We start from the raw sequence: 20744 nt of genomic DNA, 5'->3' as shown, positions 1-20744 counted from the left end.
TTGGCCTTCACAACATCCTCTGTCAAGGAGTTCCACAGGTTGACTGCGTAATGTGAAAAAATACTTCCTTTTTTGTTTGTTTTAAACCTGCTGCCTATTAATTTCATTTGGTGACCCCTAGTTCATGTGTTTATGAGAAGGAGTAAATAACACTTCCTTATTTACTTTCTCCACACCAGCCATGATTTTATAGACCTCTGTCATATTCCCCCTTAGTAGTCTCTTTTCCAAGCTGAAATGTCCCTGTCTTATTAGTCTCTCTTCATATGGAAGCCATTCCATACCCCTAATCATTTTTTGGTGCCCTTTTCTGAATCTTTTCCAATTCCAATACATCTTTTTTGAGATGGGGCGACCACATCTGCACGTAGTATTCAAGATGTGGGCGTACCATGGATTTATGTAGAGGCTAGAGCTGGCAGCTCTCTAACTGAATTATGTCTGTTGTAAAAGTGTTCCTAGGCTCTTATTGCATTTGTATCCAGTTGGACTGTTCTTTTCATAACTAGCCACTTCGGAGATAGATTCTTTCCCAAACTTGGAACAGTAGTTCTGAGTTGTTTTTCCATCAGCAGTTGTGCTGGACTGTATCCAGTAGCTGCTATTGGTGTTGATCTGTAACTCAAAGAGCAAGAATTTCTTGGCTGTCTGTATACCTCTCTCAGCTTCTCCATTCATTTACGAGTAATGTGGGCTGCTAGTAATATGCTCAAAATCATATTTCGTTCAGAATGACTTAAATTCTGTTGCAGGGAATTGTGGTCCATTGTCCATCACAAGTTGTTCTGGAATACTAATGTGAGCAAAAGTGATAATACTGCAACATGTTATATCTTTCAAGTACGTTATTTCTATATACCTGGGAATATACCTGTGCTTCAGTGGGTCACAACTGAGATACCAAATTCAGGACAAACTGCTGAGAAATAGGGCAGAAATACCCCAGAACTGGTGGTTATTCTTCCATAAGTTATACCAAACCAGCAACAAAAGTAAACTTCTGTCTCACCACACTGGCTAACAAGAAATCAGAACTGCAGCCTCCTTCGGTATTCCAGTCTCTGTTTCAATTCCCAGACACTAGACTTAATGATGAGTGGTTATTTAAAACCAGTTTCATCAACCAAACGGTGGTTCTGATCCCAAACTGCTACATACCCAGATCAATATATAACTTAGATCTTACCCAATAATCACACTGTTGCCAATCCTTTAGTATCTAATATTTAAAGATTGGCTTATAAGAAAAAAGAAAGGTGAGAGTTAAAATTGGTTAAAGCACTGGTTCCCAAACTTGTTCCGCCACTTGTGCAGGGAAAGCCCCTGGCGGGCTGGGCCGGTTTGTGTATCTGCCGCGTCTGCAGGTTCGGCCAATCGCGGCTCCCAGTGGCCGCGATTCACTGCTCCGGGCTTTCCCCGCACAAGCAGCGGAACAAGTTTTGGAACCACTGGGTTAAAGGAATCAAATGCATGCAATAATTACAAAGTTCTTGGATCAGGTTGGAAGCAGTGATGGCATAAACTGCTGACTTAAGTCAAGTCTCTGGTTGCTTCCAAAAGATTGGAAGGTCCTCAGTCCCTTGATTAGATTTCTCCCATTGGTAGAAGTCCATATTCCAGAGATCAGAGCAGGAAAGAGGCAAAATGGAGAGATTTCCAGGGCATTTTGCAGTTTCTCCCATGTGGATGGTCTGCTTTCAGTACAGCCAGTGGAAAAGTACAGGCACAAGATGGAGTCCAGTGTCACATGAGCTGGTTACATGCCCTTGCATGCTTCAGTGAGTCATAGAAGGGGCCATTACCCATCTTCTGGCTGAAATGTCCACAGGAAAGTCCATCAGGTGGGGATAAACTTCTTCCATGGCCCATTGTGTTTGTTAATGGGTCATCAACTTGAATAGTCCATTCACAATGTGCTGGCTAGACTGGATGTAAACTACTTTGTGGGTGTTAACAGGAGCAAATTCATTTGAAATACTGATATACAGTCAATTTTCATAACTTCAAATATGAAAATGATACATGCATACAAATAGGATAATCATATTCAGCAAACCATAACTTTTCCATTGACACCTTACATGTCATACTCTGCACAAGATTTGTTGCATTTATATAACAGTGGTAGCAACAATGATCTACATAAACAACAAGGAGTCTGGTGGCACCTTAAAGACTAACAGATTTATTTGGGCATAAGCTTTCGTGAGTAAAGACCTCACTTCTTCGGATGCATAGAGTGAAAGCTACAGATGCAGGCATTATATACTGACCATTGGTGCCTGCATCTGTAGCTTTCACTCTATGCATCCGAAGAAGTGAGGTCTTTACTCACGAAAGCTTATGCCCAAATAAATCTGTTAGTCTTTAAGGTGCCACCAGACTCCTTGTTGTTTTTGTAGATACAGACTAACACGGCTACCCCCTGATACTTGACATAATGATCTACATAGTCATATTTTAATCCTATAGCATCACGATAGACCATAGTGACCAGTTGTCCTCTGAATTTGCATAAATCTGCTGCTTGTCTCTTCCAAGACCTCTCCGATAGGGGTGATGTTACTAAAGGTTCTTTGTATTGTGTTGGTTTTTTAGATCCGCAATGTTCACATAAACTAACTATTTTTCACATCCTTGCTGATGCCTGGCCACCAAGCTGACTGGTTGGTACATTCATGGCATTTAATTAATCGTTAAACTTCACCCATGAAGGACATTAGGCTATCTCCAAGAGGAGAAATCTTATCTCCTAGACCTGGAAGGGACCTTGCAAGGTCATCAAGTCCAGCCCCCTGCCTTCACCAGCAGGACCAAGTACTGATTTCGCTCTAGATCCCTAAGTGGCCCCCTTGAAAATTGAACTCATAACCCTGGGTTTAGCAGGCCAATGCTCAAACCACATTTTCCCCTTGTTTAGCTTCAGTCCAGACTCACTGACTAGGCCTAGGACTTTGAGGGTTTTGTTGTATTCTTCCATTGAAGATCCATATATGGAATTGTAGTTAACAGTTCTTCCATTTCCTTTGGAAAATTTCAAGTGTACTGGTAATATCAAAACATAATCTTCACAAGCAAAAGCTCCCAAAGGGTATGATAAATGTAGTCAGTTGTGCACTTTCTTGGACTAAAGGAATTTTCCAGTATCTGCTCGAGGCATCCAGCTTGGAGGTTACTGTAGCTCCTTTCACTTTGGGGAGGATATATTTTTCTCCCACAACTGCTTCATTAAGTCTTTTAAGATCCACGCAGACCCCTATTTTTCCATTTTTCTTTATTACTGCTATCATTAGGGCATACCATGCTGTTGGATCAGAGATTTTCTCAACGTGCCAATCCCTTACATTCTCTTTAACTCAGTTTCCAGTTTATGAAGTAATGGGACAGGAATCCTGTGAGGTTCATGTACGCTATATGGTTCAGCATTGTCTCTTAAGGTTATTTGTACCGGATCTCCTTGCAAAAGTCTAATATTACCAAATATTCCACCAAGTTCTTCCACCTTACTCACTAATCCCATCATGGCTGCCGCACTGCAGCTGAGAAGGTTGTTGGTCTGTGACTCTTTGATCACATACAGTCTGAATGCAAAGCCTTTGTCTCTGAAAGTTGCCTCTCTGGTGAACTGGCCCATGCAGTTCAGAATACCTCTAGGGCTATTCAGAGTGGTGTCGGGTCACTTCAGCTGTGTGAGAGGTTGAAGGTGATTGTAAGTGCCTTCTGAAGTATTGTGACCTTTGTTCCTGCGTCAGTTTTCAAGTCAATAGTTTTGCCATGAGTATTCACTTTCACTCTCCAGGCAGGTTCTCTGTCGCCACAAGTTCTAGATCCCAGAAACAATGGCTCTTGATTGTCTGTCATATCAGTCAACTTCCTGACTCCTTTGGTGCGACAAACAGCTGCAAAATGTTCATATTTCATGCATTTAGCACACCATGTGCCTCTGGCTGGACATGCATCATCTCTTGGGATATGACTTTTTCCACACCTTGTGGATGTAGGTTGGAATTTGTCCCTTTTAGTCTGGGGGCGTTCTCTCTCCTTGCGTTGGGAGCTTTATGGTAATACTTTGAACATTCAAGTGTCTGTCTTATTGTTTCTAAGCTAGTTTCAGGGATGTCAAGTTGCTCCTACCTGGTGTTCTGTTTGACTAGTTCAGACTGCTTTGCTCTCTGTATAGCTATGGCTAGGATTAAGTCTGTCTTCTATGTAGCTGCTGTGAAAAATTTGTATCTCTTAACCGAATAACCTGTCTCTAATATTTTTATGTTTTTTGTATTCCCAAAATCAGTTTTCAGCCAATATATGCAGAGCTCTTATAAAACATTCAACGTTTTCCCCTGGTTCTTGAATTTGCTGGTTTGAAAAAAAAAGCACATTTCTCAGGGGTATAAATGGTGCATCAAACATAGCCAGAACCCTTTCATAGACATCTTTGTGACTGTCTTCTGTAAAGTCAAAGGATATAAAGAGATGCTCGAACTGGTTCTCCATAGCCTAAATTAAAAGAGATACTGTATATGTCCCGTTTCCCAGTGGAGCTTTTTTGCAATTCAGAATTCTTCCTGTCTGTCCATTGTGGAGGTTTGTCAAAGCTGACGTTCTCTGGGGCACTGAAGAGTGGTATGTCTATGAGATCCTGCAACCTTTTGTTGTTTTGTTCCTTCTGTTCTCTTCTGGCCTAGTTTACTTTTGACACCATGGCATGTTCCTATATCACAGTGGTCGTCAACCTTTCAGAAGTGGTGTGCCGAGTCTTCGTTTATTCACTCTAATTTAAGGTTTTGCGTGCCAGTAATGCATTTTAACGTTTTTAGAAAGTCTCTTTCTATAAGTCTATAATATATAACTAAACTATTGTTGTATGTAAAGTAAATAAGGCTTTTAAAATGTTTAAGAAGCTTCATTTAAAATTAAATTAAAATGCAGAGCCCTCCGGACAGGTGGTCAGGACCCGGGCAGTGTGAGTGCCACTGAAAATCAGCTCGTGTGCTGCCTTTGGCACGTGTGCCATGGGTTACCTACCCCTGCTATATCAGATATGGACTGGCTACAGAGCTTGCATCTGCGCAAGGTACACAGCAGTTGTGTTCGTTGTAAGATCCATTAATGCTCTGCCAGGTATGGCTGAGGCTAGTGTAAATAAGGTATCTTACACATAGTGCCACGTAGTGGCTGAGCTGTGTAATAGACTTTAGCATTCCTTTACACAAGTTTGACATTTAGGAGGTGGGAGGCAGAAGGGAACATGCCAACTGAGACCTTTGTTGACAAGCACTTTGCTCACGCATTCTCTGGCCGCTTTACAATGTGACCACTATTTCCCTATTCCTCCAGGTCCAGGCTGACTCTAGTAGTTCTTACCTAGGTAATTCGTAGTTTATGCGCATACACAGATATTGAGTACTTGCTGCCTCTAATATGCCAGTGCCCTAGACAATTGCCTCTTCCAACTGCATGGTTTAGTTGGTGGTGGTTCTGTATACTGTGCGGATGTTTTCAGGGAACTATCCACACTGACTCCAAGATCTTTCATGAATGGTAACAGCTAATTTAGATCCCATCATTTTAGATGTATAGTTGGGATTATGTTTTTCAATGTGCATTACTTTGCATTTGTTAACATTGAATTTCATCTGCGATTTTGTTGCTCAGTCACCCGGTTTAGTAAGATCCCTTTGTAACTCTTCGCAGTCTGCTTTGGATTTAACTATCTGGAGTAGTTTCGTATCATTTGCGAATTTTGCTACCTCACTGTTTGTTTACCCCCTTTTCCAGATCACTTATGAATATGTTGAATAATACTGGTCCCAGTACAGATCCTTGGGTGACACCTCTCTTTACCTCTCTCCATTCTGAAAACTGGCCATTTATTCCTACCCTTTGTTTCCTATCTTTTAACCAGTTGCTGGTCCATGAGAGGACTTTCCTCTTATCCCATGACTGCTTATTTTGCTTAAGAGCCTTAGGTGAGGGACCTCATCAATGGCTTTCTGAAAGTCCATGTATACTATATGCTCTGGATCACCTTTGCTCACATGTTTGTTGACCCCCTCAAAGAATTCTAATAGATTGATGAGGCATTATTTCCCTTTACACAAGCCGTGTTGACTCTTCCCCAACAAATCGTGTTCATCTATGTGTCTGATAATTCTGTTCTATACTAACATAAGAACATAAGAATGGCCATGCTAGGTCAGACCAAAGGTCCATCCAGCCCAGTATCCTGTCTGCCGACAGTGGCCAATGCCAGGTGCCCCAGAGGGAGTGAACCTAACAGGTAATGATCAAGTGATCTCTCTCCTGCCATCCATCTCCACCCTCTGACAAACAGAGGCTAGGGACACCATTCCTTACCCAGCCTGGCTAATAGCCATTAATGGACTTAACCTCCATGAATTTATCTAGTTTTCTTTTAAACCCTGTTATAGTCCTAGCCTTCACAACCTCCTCAGGCAAGGAGTTCCACAGGTTGACTGTGTGCTGTGTGAAGAAGAACTTCCTTTTATTTGTTTTAAACCTGCTGCCCATTAATTTCATTTGGTGGCCTCTAGTTCTTATATTATGGGAACAAGTAAATAACTTTTCCTTATTCACTTTCTCCACACCACTCATGATTTTATATACTTCTATCATATCCCCCCTTAGTCTCCACTTTTCCAAGCTGAAACGTCCTACTCTCTTTAAACTCTCCTCAGATGGGACCTGTTCCAAACACCTAATCATTTTAGTTGCCCTTCTCTGTACCTTTTCTAATGCCAGTATATATTTTTTGAGATGAGGAGACCACATCTGTACGCAGTATTCAAGATGTGGACGTACCATGGATTTATATAAGGGCAATGAGATATTCTCCATCCTATTCTCTATCCCTTTTTGAATGATTCCTAACATCCTGTTTGCTTTTTTGACTGCTGCTGCACACTGCATGGACATCTTCAGAGAACTATCCACGATGACTCCAAGATCTCTTTCCTGATTAGTTGTAGCTAAATTAGCCCCCATCATATTGTATGTATAGTTGGGGTTATTTTTTCCAATGTGCATTACTTTACATTTATCCACATTAAATTTCTTTTGCATTTTGTTGCCCAATCACTTAGTTTTGTGAGATCTTTTTGAAGTTCTTCACAGTCTGCTTTGGTCTTAACTATCTTGACTATCTTAACTACAGTTTCAATCAACTTGCCTCGTCCTGAAGTTAGGCTTACCAGCTTGTAATTGCCAGGATCACCTTTGGAACCTTTTTTAAAAGTTGGCATGACATTAACTATCCTCTAGCCATCTGTTACAGCAGCTGAATTAAGAGAGGTTACGTAGCATATTTGAGGTCATTCAGAACTTTTGAGTGATTACCATCTGGTTCTAGGTATTTATTACTGTTTGTTTAAGCAATCTATTCCAAAACCTCCTCTACCAACACCTCAGTCTGGGTCAGTTCCTCAGATTTGTCACCTAAAAAGAATGTCTGAGGAGTGAGAAAAATCTCTCACATCCTCAGCAGTGAAGACTGATGCAAAGAATTAATTTAGCTTCTCCTCAATGGTCTTGTCTTCCCTGAGTGCTCCTTTAGCACCTCGATCGTTCAGTGGCCCCACTGGTTGATTGTTTGGCAGGCTTCTGATGTACTTTAAAAAAATTTGCTGTTTAGTTTTTGAGTCTCTTGCTAGTTGCTCTTCAAATTCTTTTTTGGCCTGCCTAATTATACTTGTACATTTGCCTTGCCAGAGTTTATGCTCCTTTCTATTTTCCTCAGTAGGATCTGACTTCCAAATTTTAAAGGATGCCTTTTTGCCTCTAACTGCTGCTTTTACTCTGTTTAGCCACAGTGGCATTTTTTGGTCCTCTTACTATGTTCTTTAATTTGGGATATACATTTAATTTGAACTTTTATTATGGTGTTTTTAACGAGTTTCCATGCAGCTTGCAGGCATTTCACTCTTGTGACGGTATCTTTTTAATTTCTGTTTAACTAGCTTCTTCATTTTTGTGTAGTTCCCCTTTATGAAATGCTACCATGTTGGGCTTCTTTGGTATTTTCCCTTCCACAAAGATGTTAAATTTAATTATATTATGATCACTATTACCAAGCAGTTCAACTATATTCACCTCTTGGAAAAGATCCTGTACGCCACTTAGGACTAAATCAAGAATTTCCTCTCCCCTTGGTGGGTTCCTGGGCTAGCTGCTACCAGAAACAGTCATTAATGGTGTCTATAAATTTTATCTCTGCATCCTGTCCTGAGGTGAAAGGTACCCAGTCAATAGGGGGATAGTTGAAATCTCCCATTATTATTGAGTGTTCTATTCTTATAGCCTCTCCTAATCTCCCTGAGCATTTCACAATCACCATCCTAGTCAGATGGTCAGTAATATATTCAAGCATGGAGTTTCTCTCCATAGAGATTCTATGGTACAGTTTGATTCATTTAAGATTTTTACTATATTTGACTCTATGCTTTCTTTCACATACAATGCCACTCCCCCACCAGCATGACCTACTCTGTATATACCTACAAAGTATATACCCTGGTATTTTAGTGTTCCATTGATTATCATTGTTCCACCAATCTTCTCTGATGCCTATTATATCAATATCCTCATTTATTACCATGCACTCAAGTTCACCCATCTTAGTATTGAGACCTCTAGCATTTGTATACAAGCACTTACAAAATTTGTCAGGTTTTAGTTTTTGTTTGCAATTATGTGATGTAATTGAATTGGGACTCTTTTTCATTTGACTGTTTCTCTTCAGTTTCTACATGTACTTTATCAACTTCTGACAGAGGTGGAAACTGAACACTGCTTTGTCTGTCTGGCATTTTTCATAGCACTGAACTTAATACTTAAAATTGTAAACTATTTAAACAAAGTTCACTGTGGTGAGAGATTTCTTGGTGTGTCAAACTATTTTATCAGCTGTCAAACTCCACTTTTGCTTATTCTTTCCAGACTCAGCTTCAAAAGGAAAAAGATCAGAAACATATGGAGCTCCATGCAAAACTTGAAAAGCTTGAAGTCCTAGAAAAAGAGTGCTTCAGACTTCTCACTACACAGAGAACTGCAGAAGTAAGCAAGCCTAACATGACCATGTGTGGTTACAGTTCATTTCAAATTTCTTTGTGCCACGGTTGCCAATTGTTATAAAATACACAGACCATTTATCAACTGTAGCTCAGCAGAGGAGTAGAAGATCTCCACATTCACTTTGCCTTCTACCTCAGGCTTCATTTCCTATAAATCTGAGGAATTTAAGCCTGCTTTTCAAGATTCCTTCAATCTTGTTATAGTCAAAATTACTAAATTGCTAGGTACTTGCCAATTCTGATTCACTGGGCCAGCCTTAATGTGACTAACCATACTTATGTTCTGTTTCAGGACAAGATCAAAATATTGGAGGAAAAGCTTCGTGAAGAAGAGCATCAGCGTAAGTTAATACAAGACAAAGCTGCTCAGGTAGGATAACCAAATTACTTGATTTATTGCTGAGGAAATACTGTTGCTATTCAAGACACTTTTTATAACCTGTTTATTAGCTGGGAAAAGTTCTGTAACGCCAAATTGACAACTCAAAATGATAAGCTTTGCTTAGTGAGGTTTATATTTTTATGTATATTTGGCTTCTTCTATAACATCAGCTCTATAGGTAAGACTTGAGTTGTGTTTTGCACTTAAAGCAGGGATTCAACCTTTTTTTTTTTAAATGCACAAAGAGTACAGCACATTCTCCTTAAAATTAGAGTACATTCTCATTGAATATACAATGAATTTTCTGAGAATTTGTAAGAAGTTAGTTTGTTAATTGACCCATTTTATAATTAATTAAGCAACTTAGCACCCTAGGTTAAACTTTTTGTCCTGAACTATCTTAATGGAATAACACAGAGACTTTCAACTTTCCATAAGGTTAAAACTCACTGAAATCCTATACATTTGACTACACTTAGAGACCTTTTTCTTTGTAAGATTCATTTTTTCACTATTAAATAAAAAAATTCTTCATCAGAGTTTGAAAAATAAATGATCTTCTATAGAGAATTCTGTGAAGAACTGCTTTTGCTGCCAGGGCCATCATCTTCCCAGAGTGCAGCTTGATTTTACTCACACTGAGAGACAGTAGCCATTTTAAAAGAGGGCATGTTAGCTATGGGCAGTCATAGCCTCACTCTCATTGAGAACTATACTAGGTAGCAGCTGTTTTGAAAGAGGGCAATTCTTTTGGGAATTTACTGTAGAAGAATACTTACTCTTCAGCTCTTGTGTTGCAAGGACCTAACAATTACAGAAATGCAGATCTGGAAGAGACCTCAAGAGGTCATCTAGTCCAGCCCCCTGTGCTGAAATAGGACCAAGTACACCTAAACCATCCCTGTCAGGTGTTTGTCCAACTTCCCTTGAAAGCCTATTCTGGAACTTAACTACCCCTATAGTTATAAAGGTTTTTCCTAATATCTAACCTATATCTCCCTTGCTCCAGATTACGCCCATTACATTTTATCCTACTTTCAGCAGACAACACATAACAAATGATCACTGTCCTCTTTATAACACCCCTTAACAGATTTGAAGGCTGTTATCAGGTCCCATCTCAGTCATCTTATCTCAAGATTAAACATGTTCACTTTTTTTAACTTCTCCACATAAGTCAGGTTTTCTAACCTTTTTGTCATTTTTGTTGCTCTCCTCTAGACACACTCTCCAGTTTAATCTACATCTTCCCTAAAGTGTGGTACTCAGAATTGGAGACAGTACTCCAGTTGAGGCCTCACCAGTGCTAAACAGAGCAGGACAATTACCTCCCATGTTTTATATATGACAGTGTTTTACAATAACAGAAGCTAGTTCCTTACCCATTTTCACCATTGCAGTCGCCTCCTGCAGCAGTTCCAACACAACCTCACTGGCTTCCATCAGTCAGGAACTGTAGAATTACCCCAACACCTCCAGAATTTAGCTGAATGCCACGCCCAAAACACAATCCTCTGGGTCTCTCCCTTAACTGGTTTTACCACCACATAAGCAGAAAGCCTGCTGTGCATGTCTGACCTTATCAAAAAATACATAATACAGAGCTTGCCGAGAGCAATTAATTTGTCTTCAGTGCCACTGCAGAGAGACTCCATCAGTGCAAGAAAGGACTCTGGTGCAGTAATGTGATCAGTATGCTGACTACTAGTCAGATTTTTACCATAATCCAGGATCTATCAGAGTTGGTTTTGGGGTGGGGAAACCTTCTTTGTTACAGGTCAGGTGCCATGACTTCCCTTCAATCTTCTCTTGATTCATGCTCAGTGAAGTATCTGGCTGGGGTAGTTTGAGCTGATGATAGTTCTACCACATCTTTTAGCCAGGTCTGTTTATATGTGCAAAGATGGAGTCCTCATCCCTTAAAAGGATGAATGTTAACTGCCTTATTACACTAATCTTGTATAGACAACAGTAATTGTAAAGTAATGCCTAGAAAAAACCCTGGCTTGGACAATGGGACTGATGCTAAATATTGCATGACAGGTGATGGATCATTCAGTTGCCCTATTCTGTTTGCTCTGAAGCGTCTGGCTCCAACCACTGTTGGAAGACAGGACACTGGTCTAGATGGACCATTGGTGACGCAATATGTCTGTTCCTATGTTGTCCAAACCTCTTCCTGCTTTAAATGGCCATATCCCCAGCTCACTGCAGCATTAATTGTGGTAGTCCAAGAGATACCGTTGCTGTACTTGGGTTTGGAAATTTCAACGCTGCCTTGGAGATTGCTAGGTATATTTGATACCATGACATCCTGTATCATATTCCGTCTCCATATCCCCTTTTATAATCCTTATGCCTCCCAGAGATTTCAGTGAGTAATGCATCTAATTGAATCTTCGTCGACACATGAAAGAGAGGATTAATCTGTGCTATTTAAAAACATTTGATATTAAATACTTTTTTCTCATTACTATAGCTTCAAACTGGACTTGAGATCAATAGAATTTTAACGTCTTCAGTGTCATCTCAAAATGAACCAAAAAAGAAAAGCCGGAAAAAGAAAACTGCAAAAGTAACATGCAAGTTTGTCATTTGCAGAGTGATAATGTCTCTAACATGCCTCTCTTATTTTTGTAGCATCTCATTCATGGAGTGATAGGGATGCTACTTGAAAAGTGGTGGTGGGTGGGGTTCTGTTGGCTCTCTGTACTCTGTCATTTACTCTGGAAATATAATATGCTGTTTTTCCCTCTCTTTAGATAACTAAAATATGTTTAGTGTAGTAATGCCTAGTTTTTAAATAGAAAACTTGTCCACTCCAGCAGCAACTATGCATGGCCATTTCACTGGCCTGTGTTTATGGTCCCTTTGTCGATTTTTGAATTTACTTTCAAGACCACTTGAACTAGGATTTTTTTGAGATGCTGTAGCAAGTGTCATACTGAAGTCAAGATGAACTTCATCCACTGCATTCTTTTCATCCACAGGCATTGCAGGTCTGCTAAAATGACACGACTTGTAAAACTGAGTCTGTTAAATGCCACATAGGTGGTGCTAAATTTCTCTAATCGTAATCTACTACTGAATTGTCAGATTAACTGTGTACTAGATCTCAGTCTTATTGGAAATTCTTCTGTATTTGGAAGAAGTAGGAAAACTTTAATACCCATTAAAGGAGATGAATCGAGACTGCATATTTCACTGGATATTATGGAGCATTGCTTTTGTATGGAATGATTTGTTGCTGAAGTGTAGCTCAGACTTGTTCTCACTGGGGGTGGGTGGGGAAGGCTTGTTGACAAAATACTTGGGTTATGCTCTTCTTTATTATTTGTATTGTGGTAGCACTTAGAAGCCTCAGTCTTGGAGCAGGACCTTGTTGTGATAGACACTGCACAAACACAGAACAAAAACAGCTCTTGCTTCAAAGAGTTTACAGTCTAATTTTGAAAGAATAATTTTAAGGTTGCACTGTTAGGCAAACATGTCTTCTGTCTACTGTCTGTCAGAAAAAATCTGCTCTGAAGAAAGTACATCCTCCACAATTTTGCCTAAAGGCTGGGATGCTGCCTTTTGTGGCTGGGAAGGTGAGCCTGATTAGATTCTCATTTAAACGTGTGTCCACATTCTTTTTAAATGAACATTCTTCCATTAATTCCCTTCGTTATTGCTTCTTACAGAAGTTTCCTTTTCTCCTCTCTCAAGTCTGCCAGCTCCAGCCATTCTGTTAGTGCAAACGTACAAAGTGTCTTACATATGATGAAACATCGTAGTCCATGTATCTTGTCACGGTGTCCAGAAGCAGCTGAACACAGAATTTCTAGACGAACAATTGCTTGCAAATCTGTATCCTCTCGTTCCACATCTTCTTCTGTCACTGAAAATCTATCTGACCTTTTGCTGGCGATACAAGATGAGCTAGGCCAAATGAGCTTGTAAGTATGCATCTGTGTTATTCTCTCCCAAAGGATAAAAAGACTGTGATGCTCTCAGTAAAAATGGCTGCAAGCTGCAGGCATGTGAGGGCTATTTGGAGGTTGTACTAGAGTATGTTTGGATCTAAAAATATTTGGGGAATGGGGTTTGGGTGGATCTTGCAGATAGGATTTTCTATCATTGGGAAGCTTTTATAGCCCTTGCATTTAAACAGCCTCATGAGCAGATAGTGGAGGTTCTTTTGTACTTTTAGGGCTTTTTTTTTTTTTAAGCCACACTTAGCCTGCTGTTCTAATATCATATCTAAAATAAGGCCTGAAGGATATCCTTATCCTCAAAGCTACACAGCAAAATGGTAGGTTTCCTTTTGGAGAAACCTTTTATCAGATACCTAGAAGAGTAAACCATATTGCTGTAGGGGTGTTGCCAGCTTTGACTTTATTGTGACTGACAAGAAGCCTGAGATGAAAGGGCCATTAGTCCAGAAAGGACAACTGCATTGGTTGGAGACTAGATGTTATGCTGGTGTCCATCTAATCCTTGTAAATAGCATGTGTGTTTTGAATCAAAATTGCATTTTAAAATTCCTATCTTACAAATCATGCTGAAATAGTTGTTGGTCCTCATTTCAGGACATGTGGAATTGATTAATCTAAGCTGTTTGCAGAATCTCTTCTTCACAGAGCTCTAGCTATAGCTCCCTTATTAGTTGTGTGCCAATCAGAGAAAATATTTGTTTTAGAGTAGCAATTTAAACTGGAAGAATTTGTGAAGAGAAGAAATAATTATTCATTTTCAGTTGTGCTCACTTTGTGCTAGGCGTATTAAAATATAAAAGGAGGCATGGCCGTTTGCCACAAAGAGCTTGTTGATCAATAACTTCTAACTGGGAAATGTTCTTATCCTTTGTAATTAATATATAGCTTTACTCCATGCATTAGGGAGCTCTAAACTACAGTTTCTCTCATTAGTTTGTAGAGTGAAATGTTTGGAACAGTAATTGCCAGTAGCAACAAACCACGCAGTTAATTTTGCCCAGTAGAATTCTTAATTTTACTTGATTAATTTGACAAAAGCAGTATAACTTTCATTAGTGGTTGTAAAACAAGTTTTTCTGAATTATGTTAAGCGCTCTTACTCTGAGGCAACCTAGACAGGGGTTGGAATTGGCCAGTATACTCTGTGTGTATTGCCTGCTATTTACTTTAGTAGGTTCTTTAATTTTTCACATTCCAAATTCCCATTGTGCATGATACTGCAGTACCAGCACACTCGGGTGCTTATTTCTTCAGTCTTACGAGATAAATGGTTGTGATGTAACAAAATGAGTATACTAGCTGCAGGCTCAGAGTAGAAGGAAAATAAGTAATGAAAAAATATGAATGAGTAATTTTATATATATATATATTAGTATAAAAAGTATTAGTTGTATGTCATGGCGATTAACATGCTTTCTTTCTCTAGTGAGGAGACCATCTGGAGTTGAAACTTGTGCAATGTAACAGAAGTACATGTAAGAAGAATGTCGTTCAAATATACCAATACTATTGTCTAATATCTTTGTCTCTAACAGTGAGCATCAAGAACTCTTGAAGCAGATACAAGAAACTCAAAACTGTGAAGTTCGTGAAGACCTAGAACGTGAATTGGATTGTCTTGTAAAGCAAATGGAAATTAAAGGGGAACAGATATCTAAGTTGAAAAAACACCAAGCTAGTGTAAGGAAATAATTTTTAAAGAGTTTACTTAGGAGCAAATTATTGGAATATGATGAAAATAGTTTTTCATGCTGTTGCCAGAGAGAGCCTATATTTAGAATGTACAGTCCCATTGGGATTCCAAGACACACAGGTTCAAACAAGAAACTTATTTGAAGCGTGTGTCAGATTCAAACACTCATCCCTGTCTCTATTTAGAAAGCAATGATGGCTTGAATGCATTTTAGAGTTTTTTTTATCTTTAGAAGTAGTTCAAACTTAAATCTACATAATGAACACTTCAAAATATGTCCAGAACTTTTTCTCATAATACCCTAATTTTGTCTCCTGGAGTGTCCTTCAGTGCAGGTTTCAGGGTACATGCAAGTCAAGACAGACAGACAGACACACACACACACTCTCTCTCTCTCTCTCTCTCTCTGGTTGACATTCAAAAGCATTCATAGTAATATCAATCTCATGATTGATATTTATTCTTACAAAGAGCTTCGTGAGGTGCTGAGGCTTTAGGTAAATATTTAGATACAATGGCTGATACTGAACATCTGGAGTGAAGCTAAAGTGGAAAACATTGCCATAAGTAGGATATTATAACTGATGAGGGCTGGTCTACATTAAAAAGTTATATCTGCATAGCAACGTCTCGCAGGCGTATGAAAAATCCACACCCCTGAGAGATGTAGTTACGCTGACTTAACCCGTTGCTACCGCCTCTCAGGGAGGTGCATTACCTACAGCATTGCTGTAGTAAGTGTCTACACTGAAGCCCTGCAACAGTGCAGCTATAGTGCTGCAGCTGTGCCTGTGTAGAATTTTAAGAGTAGACATAGCCTTAGGTAACTCAACCTATGCTACGCAACTCCAGTTACGTAAATAATGTAGCTGGAGTTGATGTACCTTAGGTTGAGTTATCGCGGGAGGGTCGATGGGAGAAACTCTTCCGTCAACTTAACTTACTCTTCTCGTCGGGGGTAGAGTACAGGGGTTGTCTGGAAAGTGATCTACTGTCAATTTGGCGGGTCTTCACTAGACCCGCTAAATCAACTGCCGGTGGATCGATCTCAGTGCATCGATACCGGCTGTAGTGTAGACATAGCCTTAGATAACACTGCTCTACAGCCAAAATGCTTCTGAAATAAATGTAGTCAGACTTTACTAATTCTGGGACACTGAGAACGAAAATGATGCTTAAAATTGTTGATTGGCTCTAGTTTTCAAGATATGCTATTGGGTCAGTATATACGACCCTTGACTTGGGAATGGCGGAGGATAAGTGAGTTATAAAGGGAAGGGATCTCAATTTAAACCAGAAATTACTAAAATACATCTTTGACTGGATCTATGAATAAATCTGTGACTGGGTTTGGACAGTACTTGCTTTTTAGGCAAAACAATGAATGATGCAATCTGAAGCTGGTATTGCGTCATACGTGATATGAATTGCATCATGTTATTCCTAGAAGTCATGGATGATGCAATCATAACGGAGCTTACATCACTCTGCTGAATAAATTGCCCTATATCAGCTCTAGAAATCATACAGTGTCTTGCTCTCTTATTTGTCAGTGTTTGATTTTGCAAAGGGACACATTTCTGTTTAGCCAAAGTGAGCAGAGATGCCTCGTACTTGTGTGAACAGTGCAGATAACTTCTGCTATGTTTGTGGTGAAGTGACCTTTGCATCACAAAAGCGCAGTATAACCACTATACTTAAGAAAGCCTATCACCTTTATTTTGGCTGCAAAATTGGAGATCAGGACAAGAGGTGGACCCCACACATATGCTGCAACAAATCTTCACCAGTGGTTGAACAGGAAAAGGAAATCTATGCCTTTTGCAGTGCCAATGATTTGGAGAGAGCCAACAGATCATACCAGCAATTGTTACTTCTGCATGGTGCCTCCGGTTGGGAAAGGTGTGTCAAAGAAGAAAAAGTGGACTGTGCTTTATCCAAACATTCCATCAGCTATACGCCCAGTACCCCACGGAGAAGGACTGCCGGTTCCTGACGCCCCAGAATCATTCTCCCTTGAGTCAGATGAGGAAGAGGATGAAACTTCTGGTCCTGAACCATCAATGTCACAGGACCCACATTTTCTCCCATCCTCCTCCTCTGAACCACACCTCATAACACAAGGTGACCTGTATGACCTTGTCAAGGATTTGGAACTACCCAAGAGTAAGGCAGAGCTGTTGGGCTCCAGACTACAGCAGTGGAATCTCCTGGCAGGTGATGTTAGGGTTTCCATGTTCCGTGACCGTCAAAAGGATCTTGTCCCATTCTTCTTCATGGAAGGTGATCTTGTAGCCTGCAACAACATCGATGGTGTGATGGCAGCCCTCAACATCGTTCACGATCCAGATGAGTGGAGACTGTTCATTGATTCATCGAAGACTAGTCATAAAGCTGTTTTACTGCATAATGGCAATGTTTTGCCATCAATTCCAGTTGGTCATGCAGTCCATATGAAGGAAACCTATGACAACATGAAACAACTTTTGAGGTGCATAAACTATGACCAACATCAGTGGCAGCTTTGTGGCGATTTAAAGGTTGTTGCTCTCTTGCTTGGTCTGCAGACTGGATACACAAAGTACTGCTGTTTTCTTTGCGAATGGGATAGTCGTGCAAGAGATTCCCACTACATCAAGAAAGATTGGCCACTCCGACAGTCATTGGAGCCTGGGAGGAAAAGTGTTCAGCATCCACCACTTGTTAAATCAAGGAAGATTTTGTTACCACCCTTACACATCAAGCTGGGTCTGAGGAAGAACTTTGTCAAGGCTATTGACAAAACACAAGCAGCTTTCAAGTACCTCCGTGGAAAATTTCCAAGGTTAAGTGAAGCTAAGATAAAGGAAGGTGTCTTTGTTGGTCCTCAGATTCGTGAACTTCTTCGAGATGATGCATTTGACCATGCACTGCGTGGCAAGGAAAAGACGGCATGGAAAGCCTTCCAGTTAGTGGCAATAAATTTTCTCGGAAACAACAAGGCACACAACTACAGGTTGTTGGTGGAAAACCTCCTCAAGGCATACAAAAGCCTTGGTTGCAACATGTCACTAAAAATACATTTTTTGCACTCTCCTCTAGATTTTTTTTTTTTTTCCACCAAACTGCGGAGCAGTGAGCGAGAAGCACGGCGAGCGATTTCACGAGGACATAGCATTTCTCCATTGTTGCAATCAGGGCAAATGGAGCCAGTCAATGCTTGCAGACTATTGCTGGACAGTGACAAGAGATGCTCCATTTAATGAATACAAAAGACAAGCCAAGAAACGCCGAGTAGACACTGAATAGGACTAAACTATGTACATAATAGTTTTTTGCCTTTTGTTTCATAATAAATTTTATTTATATAACCCTTTTGCTGGTTTTTAAAGTGTTACATAAACAGGACAGGTGAAATATTATCATGTAAAGCAACCATAAACACATGAAAAGACCTAGGTTTACAATTTATGATTAAAACTCTACTATCTACACAATATACATAGAAATAAAATGTAAAAACTTAAATATCTTAGAAACAGTAGCCAATCAGTTGTTTTAATTGTCATATTTGAATTCAGCACATCAAAATACATAATAAATAGCACATTTTATCTCTGAAGCAGACGACTTCTCAAAAATTGTAGACCAGTATAACACTCACTCTCTCTAATATTTATGTTTTGAATTTTACAAAAATACTATTTTTTTTTATATTATCTTATTTACATTTTCAAAGTAAAGTTCTTATGCTTGCTACTTCTGTAGAAATAAACCTGGTAAGCTAAACTCTCTTTTCATTTATCGTTGGTGTTTGAGACTGTGTGCCTCTTAAGTGGTGCCTGGGTCTCTAGCTGGTATCCTTTCTGAGCATTAAAACTTTTATGCATAATCTTCATTTTTAGGTCCACAAATTAAAGCAAAAAACTCAGAAATTGAAAAGACAGTCAGCTCATGTCCTACCAAAATCTGATGACCTAAAAGGAACAAGAGAGATTCCAGTTCCTCCAAGCGGAAGTGCATCAAAAAACTGCCCTGTGCAGAAAAGCAAAAGCTCTCTTCAGCTGTTAAAAAATGTGCAGAAACTTCAATCAACACTGAAAAAAGATGATATCATGTGGGAACAATAGTTTTACATTTTATCATATAGGTAGTGCCTGGTACTGATATTGCCAAAAAAAAAAAATGTCTGACACTTCATAGGTTTGAATTTAACAAATATTAGACTAAATTAAAAGTTTAATATTTTATTTATGCCATGTCTAAATATTTGCTAGTCTAATAGTAAATTTCAGTTGAAACTTAAGTTTGGGTTGAACAAACTCACTTTCCCTGTAGCTAAACGTATTTGTAATAAAATCTGTTTTAACTGTTTCATGAGGTGTCCCAATTTCTTTTAGCTTGCAAAATAAAACTATCTTTGAAATATATAAGAAATGCAATCTGTTTCTTTTACCCACTTTCCTCCTCATCGACATACATGTACACACTTTGAAATAATTATATCAGTAGAGGAGGAAGGGAAAACTCCTTAATGTAGGGCAAAAACTCAGGACTATCACGTTTCCTCCATGCTCAAAGGAGATACTTGAAGCCTGCTTCTGCAGCCCTAACAGGGCCAAAATTCCCAGTGGAGTCAGTGGGAGTCTTCCTTTTGTGAGGACTGAATATTTGGGTTCTTACAATTAATGCAGACAAGTACAATGTCTGTTGTGAATGTGCACTCGCTAATTTTTTTTAATGTAAAATTATCTAGGACATAAACTTTTAGTGCCTGCATTCATGGACTGATGTTGAAGATTGCTTGTTTTGCAGAGGGAGTTTGGCAATAAGTCACTTGCAATGATAGAGCAAGAAGGTCTTCTTTCTACGAAGTACTTTTTCTGAAAGTGTAATGGCTTGTATTATACACACTTGCCAATCAGAGGGCTTAAATGGGCCATATTGGTTCAAATATGGTGTGGGTTCTTTTTATTAAAGAAAAAAAAATTCCCCACATCTGACTCTTTAATGCTAATAAGGCACAATTTATACTGCTGTAACAGCCATGTTTTTAATATGAATATTGATAAACTCATTTTGGCTGGATATGTGGAAGGGACCAATCCTTAAAAACCTAAGTAGATGCCTAGCCTAGAACTCTTTGTCAACAGAGCCTGTCTAAATCATGTAATGAGCCAGTGTAGTGGAAACGTAGAACAATGGCTGAAGCCATTGTGTGTACTGGGTCTAGAACCCCATGCCTGTACTCAAATATGAAAAAAATGACCCAATCCACTACAGCTATGGTGTTTTCAGACTTTCAGCTGCTTGCTGCTGCTGTTAGTACAACAGAGCTACACTCTACTTCTAATATTTAGTACTTGGGGTGTGATCTGTAAAGCAACTTAATTGCCTAATTTTCCATACATAACACCACTGTGATTAACGAAACTCCCACTCAGCTGCTGCTTGTTGGTGGGTGCCTAAACTCACTCAGTGCCTACATTTCCAGTGTAAAAGTTCCTAGGAACCTAAATTTTAGCCCCTGGAGCATGTACTGTATTAAGCAGCTGGGTGCCTATGCTTGCCTAACCCCAACTGTGATTTGTGAATCAGGGGAAGGTAGGCAAAAAGAATACCTT

At 39.5% G+C, this 20744-nt stretch overlaps 1 protein-coding gene across 4 annotated transcripts in view; it reads left to right on the top strand.

Annotated features, from left to right (window-relative positions):
- The window catches only part of CEP57L1 (centrosomal protein 57 like 1), a 38156-nt gene extending 18636 nt beyond the window's left edge, over positions 1 to 19520 (top strand). For 3 of the 4 annotated variants that reach the window (XM_034765905.1, XM_034765906.1, XM_034765904.1), the window contains exons 5-11: positions 8956 to 9072; positions 9382 to 9459; positions 11951 to 12046; positions 12984 to 13061; positions 13180 to 13409; positions 14984 to 15128; positions 19026 to 19520. In XM_034765905.1, the coding sequence (XP_034621796.1) occupies positions 8956 to 9072; positions 9382 to 9459; positions 11951 to 12046; positions 12984 to 13061; positions 13180 to 13409; positions 14984 to 15128; positions 19026 to 19250 (969 nt within the window). In that variant the 3' untranslated portion in view covers positions 19251 to 19520. Of the gene's footprint in view, positions 1 to 8955; positions 9073 to 9381; positions 9460 to 11950; positions 12047 to 12983; positions 13062 to 13154; positions 13410 to 14983; positions 15129 to 19025 lie in introns of those variants that run through there. The other variant, XM_034765907.1, reaches the window with a different exon arrangement.
- Positions 19521 to 20744: the final 1224 nt, after the last annotated feature.

Source organism: Trachemys scripta, chromosome 3, assembly GCF_013100865.1.
Source record: "Trachemys scripta elegans isolate TJP31775 chromosome 3, CAS_Tse_1.0, whole genome shotgun sequence".
NCBI lineage: Eukaryota > Metazoa > Chordata > Testudines > Emydidae > Trachemys > Trachemys scripta.
This window is presented reverse-complemented; position numbering and strand designations above follow the sequence as displayed.